The sequence below is a fragment of the Cynoglossus semilaevis genome, chromosome 6 (assembly GCF_000523025.1).
Source record: "Cynoglossus semilaevis isolate Cse_v1.0 chromosome 6, Cse_v1.0, whole genome shotgun sequence".
Classification (NCBI taxonomy): domain Eukaryota; kingdom Metazoa; phylum Chordata; class Actinopteri; order Pleuronectiformes; family Cynoglossidae; genus Cynoglossus; species Cynoglossus semilaevis.
In genome coordinates this window covers 1685824-1699731 of record NC_024312.1, presented here as the reverse complement: position 1 = coordinate 1699731, position 13908 = coordinate 1685824, and the positions used below count along the sequence as shown (strand labels likewise).

Here is a 13908-nt window from a genome sequence, read left to right as displayed (position 1 = left end):
TCCCCCCCCCTCCTCACCCCTTCATGGCCTCCCCGGCTGCCTTCACAGGTTTCCCTCTGAGCCCCACCAAACTCAGCCACCATCCCCAGTTCTCCTATATCTGAGGTCCAGGTTCGCGCCGCAGCAATTCCTCCAGGGGCGGAGGGGCAACGGAAAATGGACGGGAGCTGCGACCTGGGCGGGAAGAGTTGGCAGCAGAGCACAACACGGACACTTGTGATGGTGATGAGGAGGAGGAGGAGGAGGAAGAGGAGGGAAACCAGTGGAGTTAAAATACAGTAAAACAACAACTATATAACAATGATGAACATTCTGGGGTGTTTTTTGTTGTTTTTTTTTTTTTGTTTTTTTTGGAGGACAGATGAATTAACTTCTGTGACTCTTTGACGAGGAGCTTCACATCAATCAGATCTGAAAGACTTCCTGCAGAATCTCTTCAGCCAGCAGAGGGACGGACTGGACCCACAGAGCTTTAGAAGAGAACGTTACCAGACATAATTAATTCACAAATGATGATGATGATGATGACGATGGTGGTGGTGGTAAGGAAACGTTGATTAAGAATGTCCTTTGCACATTACCTCCTGTCACGTGGTGTTTCTGAGATCTTCATCTGATTAGACGCTGGAACATCATTTTATCCTCGTTGCTGGCGGGTCACTCGGCCGCCCCGTCATCTCTGTTGCCTTGTAGCATGTGTGAGCCGCTCAGATCTGTTTGTTAAGCCATCCCGGTCCGTATTACCCAGGATTCAACGCTCCTGTCTTTGTGTTTCGGGTGGCAGACGTTGCTGCTGCTGCCGTTAACCAGTGCCTTAAAACCAGAGTCGACGACGACGATGATGATGACGATGATGATGATGACGACGATGGCCGTGAACGTCGACTTCAGGAGCTCACAGATTGTAAAATCTAAATTCTGGGCCTTTCAGCACTTAAGCCTCGTACTCTGATCGTGACGGGCTAGTTGGACAAATATAAGGCTGATACTCACGGTTCTGTTTCTGAATGTGGGCAAACGTGGGACTTTGTAGTTTGGTTTTACTTTAGCTTAGAGGCTGCACATTTAGGGCTTTGACTGAATGAGCTTTTTATGTACATAAAGAGTGATTTGATATTTTGATAATCGATTTCTATTCACTATAGTACTTAATTCATATAACAGTATTGTCACTGTTTACTGTAACTGCAATACAATCTAGATAGCCTCTGGGTTGCTGTGTTTTAATCGTGTTTTTTTGTTTGTTTTTTATTTGCATTGATTCTAGACTGTGGCTGTGATGCAGTGTAGATTTTGGGAGTGGCAGTGACAAAGATGTAACGGATCGTTAACGTTAACTTTAAAATGCTTGTCAGTGTTTGAACTAACCTATTTCTGCTAACAGTATCATCGCTGGGCTCTGAAGTGTTAGAGGTAAATTTGGTTTTAATCGTTTTTTTTAAAATATTTGTGTGACATTAACTTTTGGTCCATGTATTGAAACCTGTCATCAGTTTTGATACATTCCTTCAGGGTGGATGTATAGCCTTGATTTTTTTTTGTTTGTTTGTTTGTTGTTGGTTGTGGTGTATTTGATCCGGCGTGTAGTCAGAGCTTTTGTGTTTCCTGTCGGCATATGTACTGGTATTTTTACTCCAATCAGCACCAAAGACTGTTCATGAATCATTTCTGAAGCATGGTCGATACTATTTCTCCTTTTTCACCTCCAGCACACTGTTGCAATATTTCTCCTTGGAATATATATATATATATGTGTGTGTGTGTGTGTGTGTGTGTGTATCCTGAGATCTCTCTATTTTAAAGAAGAAGGGTGAGGTTTTTATTCTTCTGAGCTGTTTGGCTAAATCCTTTCTGGAATGTATAGATAATAAGCTGCTATGTGTTGATGATCTGCCACTTCGTAGCTGTGAACTTAGACTAATCTCATTCTAGCCTGCGTTCCCTCCTCTGTATTGTAGTGCTGGAGACTAGAAACGTTAGAAGTGGGTTCTGTTTTGATCATAGATTATATTGAATGCTACTCCTGTATATGCTAGTGCCTCTGTCTGTTGGCTTGTGTTGTTTTGAAGTGATTGTAAACTGCTGTAACGGAAGTTATGATTTTTATTTTTCTTTAATTGTTGTTATCATTTTGGCTTTTTAGTCTGTACGTTTCCCGTGTGTGTGTGCGTGCGTGTGTGTATTTAGCATCAGTATTGGAAAAATGTAGGCCCGGGTTCGCACTCTTTGACTCTGTAATCAGTGTGTTGACGTTGTTTTAATGGTCTTTTCCGTGACTGGTATTCGCAACTATCTGTACTGTACAACTAGTGCCTTTCTTCAAACCGCTGACGTCCGACGGGCGTCAACGGAAATGTCTCGGCATAATTCCTCCTGTTGGGATCAGCCCTTATTTCGTCACATCACCAAACTCCCAAAGCTTAAGTGAGAGGAGGTTGAAACACAATCTTTGATTTGTTAATCCTGACAAAAGTCCGAGTCGAGGCACGTTTTATTGTTCTGACTAAGAACTGTGGCCGTACTGAGGAGAAACACAAATGCACAGCTTTATTCTCCCACCGTTTGTGTTTGTGGAACTCCTGAGCCTTGTTTATCGGTCACGTGATTTTATGTCAGACTTTTGGTTAGCTGCACAGCACAGCGGTCACTTTTCCCCCCAAAAAAAAAAAGTCCAAATAAACTTAGATTGAGATGCTCAACCTCCAAAGATACAGAGAATAATTAATGCATCATGTGATGTGTTGACTTTGTTTTGTTTAGAAATTTAGTGATAAAGATTAAGAAGTCCTTTATTCGTCCCATAACGAGGGTTAGAAAAAAATAATCCCTTTAAAAATTAGAAAGAGACAAATCCAGAAGAGTATTTTTTTTTTCCCCCACAATCAGACGTTCAGGATTTTCAAGACTTTCTTGCTAACAGCAAAATAACATTCTATCATTATTTTGTTTTGGCATTACAAAAAAATTCAAAGTTCAGAGAGTTCAAAGTTCTGCTGAATTACAATATAATTATTAATCCGACCCCCCCACCCCCCAAAATCAAATTCAAACTGGTCATGGTCATGGACAATGACTTTTCATGCAGCTATTTACTGTTGGACGATATCAGCATGCGTTTCCGTCAGGGTTTTATTTTGTTTTGTTTTTGTTTTTTTTAATCTTGCTTTACCTGTCCATCATACTCAGAGTGTAGATCCAAAGTGTCATCAGCAGGTGGTGCTGTGTGGTTATGGTTTTGTTGTGTTGCTTCATTTTAATGGGTTTTATGTTGTGTATCAGTCCGAGTTATCTACTGTGTGCACATTTTAGCCGTGCGTGCGTGTGTGTTATAGCACAGTGATGTTTCTACGCCTGATAAGGAACATGTTCTTTGTTCCAACCTGTGGTTCGCGGCCTCTCTCTCGTCCTCTCTCCGTTCTGTCTCTCGGCTCAGCTCCTGTGATGAGATGAAAATGAGTGAAACTTCAGTGACACGCCACACTGTACTGTTGGTCACAACTGCCTGCAGTCACTGGAGGCTCACATCATTACGTTAGCATTTTAGTTAGCATCACACGTGCTAAAATGTGTATTTTCAGGGATGTATTCAACACCAAAACCCAAAATGCACATTTTATTTTACAGACACACATGCCTTTTCATGGATGTGACCTCAAATAGTGTAAAGCCACAGCTTTTCTATTATTATCATTATTAAATTGAGTTTAAAAAATATCCTAGGTTAGAATGTAATTTTGAGGGATTTTTTAAAATATTTTTTTGGAAATCAAACACTAGGATAAAAAAAGCACAGAGCTGAGCAGCTTTAGGTGACAAATCAGACCAAAAAAAATCTTCATATACTTTAATACATCTACAAAATGTTGGCAGTTGCCCCTCGATCTTTGACAGTGTTGGACACAGGTCTGCTTTGTCACCTGGTGGCCGACTCACCAAACCTGGCTCATTTCACTCAGGTACAGGGCTGAAAAACAATCTGTGTGTTGACGTCGACTTGTTTTAGGCTAGAGTTTCTCTTTTTGTACCACAGCTGTGTAATCGTGTTGACATTTATTGTATTTAGACACACAAGTATGTAGACCTGATTGCTAAAATTTGCAACTGTTACTCTTCTGAACACCTGTAGATTTGTGTGGCTTTATGATGATTTTTTTTTCCCGTTTCTTTTTATGTTTTCTTTTCCTAAAATGCTACACTAGTTTGACATGTAGCACCTGCACTGTGCAATATAAAACAATAGGAGGAAGTGGGGGAATGGTGATTTGGATGTAATACTGCGTCTTACCAGTTTTACGCTCGTTTTCTCCCTCCCCCTTCTCTGGTTCTCAGTGAGTTCAATGTGACCAAGCCTTATGTACTTTGTCACAAAAAGCGGGTCCTTCTTGGTGACTCTTATTGGTGAGTGTCAAATTATGAATTGATGGTGTACTATGTCAAGATTCACTTTGAATTAAAAAAAAAATCTTTTGCTTCAAACATTGTTGGTTGTCTTTCATTTTAAAGGAGATTCTTCACAACGGGATATATACAAACAAAATGTTTTAAATAAAAGTACTGGTACTGTTTCTTAGCTCCAATATAATCTGTATTTGGGTTGTCGGGCAGTAAGAGGAGCCACGTAACATTTATTAAACTTAAAGAGGAAAAATTCTGCTGATTTTTGCGAACTGTTTTATTTATATATTTATTTTCTATTAATATTTTCTTGACGTCTAAAATTAAATGTTAGAAAAACACTGGTTTCTGCGCCTTTACCTTTTATGGTAACGAGTCACTGCAAGCCCCGCCCACTTCCCTACGTCATGTTGCGCCTTTACCTTTTATGGTAACGAGTGACTGCAAGCCCCGCCCACTTCTCTACGTCATGTCTAGGCAGTGGAACGGAAATTGTTGCCGCCGGTCGACGATATACGATGTTTGAGCCACAGTCAGACCCAGAAGAAAAAAAAGTTAAGTTTGAAACTTCAACATTACATTGTTATTTATATCAAACCTCACTGACCGTCTCCCCCACGTTGTTACAGATTATATGACGTAGCTTCCGTTCCATTAGCGCTGTGCTAAATTAGCAGCTAGCCTGGTTCGGTCTTTGAACAAATGAGAATTGCGGGTAAAAGTTGGAGAAAAATGTCCTCGGCTTCAGGGGTTTTAACTAGTACTGAAAAATATTCACGTATATGTAATGACAACATAACAGTTCTGTTTTTAATAGTCCAGTATTTTGAAATTGGTGTGGACTTCACCGGATTCAGCCACAAGCTGTACCGTGTTAGCCTAATGAAGTCGATCCTAACACTTAAAGCTTACCTGTTAGTTTACCTGAAAATCGACGGATTTTCTTTGTTGGTGGAGATTTGTTAGTAAATATTCGTCTCTGCTTTCACACAAATTTATTCCAGACGTTCCAGCACACACAGATTTATTCCAGACGTCCCAGCAGTAATGTTTACTTTGATATCAGCATAATCGTTTATTCCAGTGAAATTACGTCCTTAGTCAATTCTGACTTGACAATACCCTCAGCTTTCACCAGAGGGCGACAGAGTTCCACAGAACGATGTCATATAAATTAACAACAAAAGACTCGTTTTCTTTATACATACGTTTAAACTAATTCAGTTAATTTGAGTTACTTTTAATTACATTTTAGAGGATTTTTTTGCAGTAAAGTAGTTTTTTGTTTGTTGCTTTTTTTTTAACCAAACTGTTTGTGTGCGTTTGTGGTAAAGTTTAATATTACAAATATAAAGTCATGTTGCTCTACATATAATTTTTTCAGAGGAACATTTGTTTTTAAGTTGAAGGACATTCTGACCATGGGACTAATGGACGTTGGACTGACTGTAAGGACATTCCGTTTTACAGATAATGGAAATAGTATTAATAATAATAATAATAACTAGTGCCGTGTCCAGAGACACAGTGTGTCTGCAGGATCTTAATATGATCAGTTTCAGCCATGGCAGGATGTTGAACAGACGGATTCTGGGATGATGATGATGATGATGATGAGGATCATAATCAGCTGTAAGTCGCTGACTCATCTGCGCTGCTGCAAATTAAAACATGTTCAGTGAAATGAAGCAGCCCTGCCTGGACGTCTGTTTCCGACAGTCTACTATCTGCTCCGCGTTTGTTTTCATTATCCTGAGGAGGTGTGTGATGAATACTGCCCCCACCCCCTCCTCTGACTATTCCTCACCACACACACAACCTTAATATTAATAAATGTATCAGCAGGGAATGGATTTCTTCCAATGACAGACATTCAATTATGTTTTTTGGTTATTCATTTCGTCCTGTCATTTACACTTTTAGTTGAGTCAGACGTCACCTGACCTGAACTCCACCACACGGGGGAGACATGTCACCTAAGACAGGGAGGAGAAAACTGTTTTTGTACATTATTGACCGTTACTTAAACGACAGTGTCATTAAATGAGAGTCATAACTGATCTGGTTTTAGCTAATTGGGTTTTTGAAAGAATCAGTTATAACAGCAGAGAGGAATCAACGCTTGGGCCTCAATTATTTATCTTTTTTTAAATTTAAATTTACTGTACATTTAATTTAGGAGCCTCTATATCAATATCAAACTATATGCGTTTTATATATGTTGTCATACTGTATATGACCACGTTTTGAGAACACATACACCAAGATCAGGTTTCCACTTCAGTTTGGTTCACACTCGCTGTAGTCGAAGAATTGATCATCTTTGATTTCTCTTCAGTAGACGGTGATATTTTAAAAGTATCTCACGGCAGATCATCAGAACTAAAAACGAAACAAAAGTTAAACTAGTTAAATCTGCCCTGCCGTAAGTTAATGAGCCCCAGCCACAGACCGAGCTCTCTCTCCAACTCCAACTGACACGCTGGGCATGGTGTTCGTCAGCAGAGGGCAGTATTGTGTTAACAAATTTTCAAAAAAGAGAGAGAAAGCCGTTCTTGTTATAAACACATGTATTTTAATTTTTTGACCAAATACATTGTAAATTACACACAGTATCATACGCTGTGCATCCAAATGTAAACTGGACCTGCACACGTGCACACAAACACGCGCATTCACGCATTATTTTCTCCTGGAGCTCAAGGACTCAAGGACACCATCAAGCCCAGCTGATAAGCGGCTTTAATTGGCTCATTTGGCCTTTAGCGCGCACTCTCTCTCTCTCTCCCTCTCTGTCTCTCTCTCTCTTTCTTTCTGTCTGTCCACTGTCCAAACACACGGAGGTGCTGTGGCGGCGGCAGCGCCTCCTCTTGGTTTATGTCTCTTTTTCTTCATCAAAAGAGTTTTTAAAAAATGTTTTTGGACCAAAATGTTTTCATGTGTAGCCGATCGACGAACCTACTTCAGCACTGATGTATAGAACGTGTGTTTTATTGGACTAAATGAACGTTAATCCACCTGCTTCACCTGCAAGCTCTGCGTAATTACGCACGGGAGAGCCACAGACGGCCCGGGAAATGGAACCTCAGACCGAGCTCCAGACTCCGGCTCTGCACCCATGAGAGCCCCGTGGCACCGACGCCGCTTCTGCCGCTGTTATCGCTGCTGCTGCTGTGGCTCCGACCGCCGCGACGGAGCGGGGGAGTCGGTGCGGAGATGGCGGCCAACCTGAGTGTGTCGGGGGAGCTGGAGGAGACGCAGCTGCTGGGGACGGGGACGAGGACGGTGACCGGGACCAACGTGCCGGCTCTGGTGTTCGGGGTGCTGCTGATCGTGGTGATCATCGGCGGGAACCTGCTGGTGTGTCTGAGCGTCCTGACGGAGAAGGCGCTGAAGACAACCACCAACTACTTCATCGTCAGTCTGGCGGTGGCGGATCTGATGCTGGCGGTGCTGGTGCTGCCGCTCTTCGTCTACTCCGAGGTGAGTGGGGGTCAGCAGGTCACCGTGGGGGTCAGCAGGTAAACGACAGGAGACACCTGGTCACCACAGGTGTGTTTCAGGACCATCAATGACTGACTCTAGTTCCTCAGGGAGATCAAATGTTCCGGAATGTTCTTTAATAGTTTGCAGTTTGTAATTTTGCAGACAAAAGATTTGGTGGAGGAGTTGAAGATGCTGATTTATTTACCGTCTGTTATTTTCTAGGATCATGTTTTCAGAGTTTCATCATCTGTGAAACTTAAAAACTGAACTGAGTCTGAATTTACATTTAAAATTTGTCTGTTTTGGTTGGAACTCCTTCAAAAACAGCCCTGATGTCAGGTCTGTTTATTAAACACACACACAGGTGTCCTTTCACCTCAGTCTAACCCCTGCCGTCCTGTAAATGTACTGCACTCACACCTACACCTTATAAATCACCTGACACACATGATCATTTTAAACTCACCACAGCTTTTAAAGGGAGGGATTTTAATTAGTTCCAGATATTTTAGATTCATCAGCTTCTTTCTCCCCGTCAGATTTGGGTTCATTAACCTTTAACTCACACCTGTCTGTGTTTTAAGGGCTTTGTTTTTGTAGTAATCACTGGATAATTGAATGAAGTGACTGCAGCGCTGACTCTTTTCTCTGAATTCCTTTCAGATCCTTTCACCAGAATTAGACAAAAGTGTCCGGCTCCCTCTACGGACGATATTTAAAAGAAGACACTAATAATGCAAAAAAGTAAGCAGTGTGCAGTGCAGGCCTTCTAAGTGTAAGGTCAAGGGTTCGATTCCCGGCTCTTACAGCCTAAAAATTCCAGCATTTGGAATACAGAGAAAAGAGCGTTCAGAATATTTGGTACATAATTAAAAATTCCAGCGTTTGGAATACAGAGTTCAGAATATTTGGTACATAATCATTTACTGCTGCTGCTGCTGCTGCTGCAACTCCATCAACAAATGTCAAGAAGAAAGCTATTTATTTTGACTTCTGGTCAAATCACTGCTGTTTATGTTTCCCATCATGCAGCACTGTTTTTTTTTTATAAAAATGAACTCAGCTTTCCACCCTAGTGATTTACATAAAGTTCATGCAGACTGATTTACTATGAATTTTTAGAATATTTCTGTTTATATCATGGAAGCATTTTTCCTCCTTTGGGCAAAACATCTTGCGTCTGATTGGACGTCTCCTCATCAATACTGGAGGAGCCTCCAGGAGGAGAAACTCTGATGAATTTACTCTGTTGTTGTTGTTGTTGTTGTTTTCGAGCAGATCAAATTATTTTGTACCACAAAAGAAACAAAATGTTGAATAGTTTTGCCTAAATTTAACATGGATTTGTGGATTTTTAAATCTGGTTTTGGCACTAGTGAAAAAAAAAATCAATAATCTTTAACGGATAATTTTAAGGGGTCGTTAATTGATTCAGTTTAATTCCTGTTTGTTTTTGGCATTTCCAATTAAAAACATAGTTTTCTTGCCGGTGAAATTAAATTTTTCAGTGTATCTAATTTCATAAAAGCCTCTTTAAATCATTAACTGTGGCGTTAATCTCTGGGCTGATGCTTTAATTGATGGATGATGGATTAGTTCTGGTGAATTCACTGCTGTTGCAGCGAAGAAGTGAAAAGGAATCTGTTTCAAACTCCTCACGATGCCGGAGGCGTTTGATTAAATAATGATGTGTTTTTAACTGTTTGAGTGGCTTTGGTTCATAAGGATTCTTCAGCATTTACATTTACGTACATATATCTCCAGACTCAGTTTTGGACGTTTGACTGTCAGGTTTACAAAGAGAAAAATGAAACAAGGTTAATAACGATAAAAAAATCCTGTGAGGTCACACTGAGGAGGAGAGATGAGCTGGAGACTGACGAGGGGGTTTGGCAGAGAGTGAAGGATGAGAATGTTCTCTGAGCTCAGGGGGTAATGACAAATATGTGGAGCAGAAATGGGACCATGGGTGAAGGTGATGGAACGCACGAGGGGGGGGCGAGGGGTGATGATGGTCGAGGGGGGGGGCAGTTACAAACGTCAGAACGTTATTTTGAGCCGCTGTAGTTGAACTTCACACTCTGGTCTGTAGTGAAGCAGTGACACAGACGCTGATGTCAGTACTGAACCTCAGTGATTCCCAACCCCTGTGCCGTGGCCCACTACTGGGCCGTGAGAGATCGTTAGGTGAACCGTGGGAAATTATTCAATTTCACTTAATTGCTCTGTCAACACAGCAACTGTTGTCGACAGGAGTTGCTGCTGGAGTTGCTGCTCAGTGTTCAGAGGTTTAGACAAAGCTGACGTGGTCAAGAAATATTTTAAAATAAAATCGTTTGTGTGTTACAATGCTTCACCTGATTCTGTGTGTGTGTGTGTGTGTGTGTGTGTGTGTGCCCCAGTTCCAGGACGGCGTGTGGACCCTCAGCACCACCATCTGTGACGCTCTGATGGCCATGGACGTGATGCTGTGCACTGCCTCCATCTTTAACCTGTGTGCCATCAGCATCGACAGGTTGGTACGGACGGCTGATGATGATGATGATGATGATGATGTAGCAGTGTGACATATTCACAGTAATGACAGTAATAATGTGTGTGTTTAGGAGTGAGTGTGAACTGCAGTTCTGCATGTTGTCAGTACTTCAGGACTGAAGGAGATACTGTTTAATTTACTACACAAATACATAAGTAATATTTTATGAATTTTCTTGAAGTTTCTCTCTGCTTATCAGCATAACTGAAAGTACCAGGGTTCTGATTACCTGCTGCTGAGGAACTGTTGGAGTCACCTGAGTCTCTGTCACAGTGGAGGACAATCAGTCTGTGATTGGCTGACTGGGTGGTGGGGGTGGAGTCAGACGTCCATGTTTCAGAACTCCTCTTTATATCTGGGCCCAGGTTTTGTACAGAAATGTGAAGGACCAAACTGTCCCGACCGTCTCCACGTCTCTGTCTCTGCAGCTTCTAGTATTTGTGTGGAGGGTAAAGTAAACAGGACAGAAACCAAACACACGACCGAGAATCAGCTTCAGGGATGATGTGGAATTTACCAGAATCCACAAACAAAGACACGTCACTGACTGAAGTGAAGTGCACTGATGGCTAAGTCCACTCCTCATGTTCAGTCTGTGGTTCTGATCCTATTCAACGTTGGGTTGGCTCAACAGAGGAGCGGGGGCTCAGTGATCTCCAGGGGTCAGAGGGTCTGAAGCCTGTAAGAGCTTAAAAAAGAAGGAACATCAGCATCAGAGTCCCAACATTTTAACGTCTCAAACCAAGGATGTGTCCGCGGTGACGAACTGCCAGCTGCTCTCTGCTCTCGTTACTTCAACTCAATCAGATTACGTCGACCGCGGGCTGATGTTTAAGGATGGAACTCTGGGCCGCGGCCCCAGGCAGCTCATCAGATCTGCTGTCCTGACTCTGGGAAATATGATTACACCAGAGACTGATGGGAGCTTCGCAGTTAACGTGGAGTGATGCTGGTGGTCTGATGCTTTTTGAGGCATTTAGAGGTTTCACTGAATGTCTGGGTCAGAATAATGAGAGAGTTCACGTAGCCCAGTCCTGTGACCTACAGGGGGAGCGTTGAGTCATCAGCCTCATCAACTCACCAGTTCTACTGATCACTGTTTTAGCCTGACGTGCTAGTTTTACACTTCCGATTCCAACATCAATGCAGGTCTGGTAATATTTATTTATTTATCTGTACAAACCACTGTATTAAGTAAATGAGCTGCAATGCTGCCATCTAGAGGCTTTTACTTTAATATACAGGTGTTTATCCCCAGAAATATTTTTACAAAAATGATCCTTACAGATATTACATAATTATGCTAATATCAGCTGATATTATCGGACATCCTGACTTTAATCTAATAACCATGAATCCCTTGACAGCCGGAAAATTACAGGTTTAAATATTTGATTAAATCCAGATCGTTCACGAGGCGGCCTTTAAATTCAAGACCATTTTCCCATTAATTAATTCATAAATGGGATAATTTATGTAATGTTGGACATCAAAGACCTCACACAGGAGATGAAGGCTGTAAACTCTGTGGTAAATGTTTAATGATGTTGTTAAAAATCTTCTCAAACTGAAAAGATCTGCAAAACCTGTGCTTGGTCCCCCTGGTGGTTAGAAGACTTAACTACATCATTGAAAAGCTACGCCCCTTCCCACATCTGAGTTCACACTGACAAAGGTGTTTTCACCGGTTCAGAGGAAATGTATCCCAGAAATATACAATAACAGCAGTTTTGGTCTCGTTAATCTCTGCTTAAGACTTTGACATTTTCAGAAATGGAATTATGTTTCTGCTGAAGGTTAGTGACTCATTAAAGCTGCAGCAGGCCGGGCCGTGGGAGAAAGTCAAATGTGGTGTTTGTTGGAGTGTAAATATCACGGGCTGTAGTGGACGGTCAGCCGCGAAAATGACCACCGGACCACGACGCACGGAAAAGTCCTGGCGTTAGACCTCGGTCTTCACGGTGGACCTTCACAGTTGCAGGTGGAACTAACGTCATTTCCTTTTGTGCAATTAATTTGTCATTAATGGTGTGAACTCCACTGATGAGTCTCCGTCACACGCCGCTCCGTCAGCGGAGAGGAAGTTGAATAAAGAAACTGTTCTGATGCTGCCGTGGGCGCCACACGGTGAAAAGGTGGTTATCGCTCTAGCCCAGCGGTCTGCAACCTGTGGCTCCTGATCCACATGTGGCTCCGCAACCTCTTTGTTTCCTGCAGGACAATGGCACACATGGAAAACTGGGATTAATATAGGCTCCTGATCCACATGTGGCTCCGCAGCCTCTTTGTTTCCTGCAGGACCATGGCACACATGGAAAACTGGGATTGATATAAAAAAAATAGGACTTGTGTAAATCGGACTACTGTTATTGTCTTTATTTTTGTCGTGTCTTAAAAGTGCTGAAGAATCTAACGTTTCGTCGTCTGTCCTGCAGATTTATCGCCGTGTCCATCCCTCTGAACTACAACAGGAAGCACGTGGACCTGCGTCAGACCGTCCTTCTGTCGGCCACCTGGGTCCTGGCCGTGGCCGTGGCCTCGCCCATCGCATTCGGCATCAACAACGTGCCCGGTCGTGACCACGGAGAGTGCAAACTGGAGAACGACGACTACGTCATCTACTCCTCCGTCTGCTCCTTCTTCATCCCCTGTCCCATCATGCTGCTGCTGTACTGTGGAATGTTCCGTGGGCTCCGGCGCTGGGAAGAGGCCCGCAGAGCCAAGCTGAGGAACAGTATTCAGGCGTGTCGTAAGCTGCAGGAGGCCGCCGCCGTCGCCGCCTCTCTGCCGCCGCTGGCCTCGTTGCCTCCACCTCTGCCCCCGATCATAGAGAGGGAACTGACGGAGACTCCAGACGAACAGTCCAACTTCATATCCGTGGACCAGAACTTCCACTCCACGGACTACAGAGACGGACCAGTGAGAACCGTCAGCTTTGCTGAGATCAAATTCCACAACTGCCCTCAGCAGAGGAGGAAGAGAGCCAAGATCAACAGCCGTGAGAGGAAGGCCATGAAGGTGCTTCCTGTTGTTGTAGGTGAGCTTCTCTTCCCAGTCAGCCACGTGGGTGGGTGCTGTTCTGGAGGTTAAAGGCTCTAAATTAGCAGTGAACCAATCAGATCAGGTCCGTATATTTAACTTTATTGTGTTCATTTAAATGACCTACAGAAAAATGACAAAAATAATTACCAGCAAACTGATAACTCTGGAAAACACCAGCGCTAACGTTAGCTACGACAGCCCTGGTACAGACACCAGCACTAATACAGATATGTTTAAATGTGATTAATTAATTAGAAAGCCTCTAATTAAGACAGTCCAACCACTAAGTTGTTATCTGGACCAACCAGGTCCAGATGTTTGTCCTAACCCTCTGTGTCTCCTGGGAAATTCCATCATAATCCATGTTTTCACACTTCAACTTTTTCACCTTATCATTGTGGGATTAGACACCATAGAAGGACACAGTCAGCTGCCCCCCTCACCCCCCC

General features: G+C 42.7%; 2 protein-coding genes across 2 annotated transcripts in view; both read left to right on the top strand.

The window, feature by feature from the left end:
* LOC103379563 (homeodomain-interacting protein kinase 3-like) overlaps nt 1-915 on the top strand; it is a 25841-nt gene extending 24926 nt beyond the window's left edge. The window contains exons 19-20 of the mRNA XM_017032783.2: nt 112-222; nt 749-915. Coding sequence (XP_016888272.1) covers nt 112-222; nt 749-915 — 278 coding nt within the window. The remainder of the gene's footprint in view (nt 1-111; nt 223-748) is intronic.
* Nucleotides 916-5431: 4516 nt separating this feature from the next.
* The window catches only part of LOC103379532 (D(4) dopamine receptor), a 10184-nt gene continuing 1707 nt past the window's right edge, over nt 5432-13908 (top strand). Inside the window, exons 1-3 of the mRNA XM_025056507.1 lie at nt 5432-7878; nt 10284-10396; nt 12853-13506. Of these exons, the coding sequence (XP_024912275.1) occupies nt 7612-7878; nt 10284-10396; nt 12853-13506 (1034 nt within the window). The 5' untranslated portion in view covers nt 5432-7611. The remainder of the gene's footprint in view (nt 7879-10283; nt 10397-12852; nt 13507-13908) is intronic.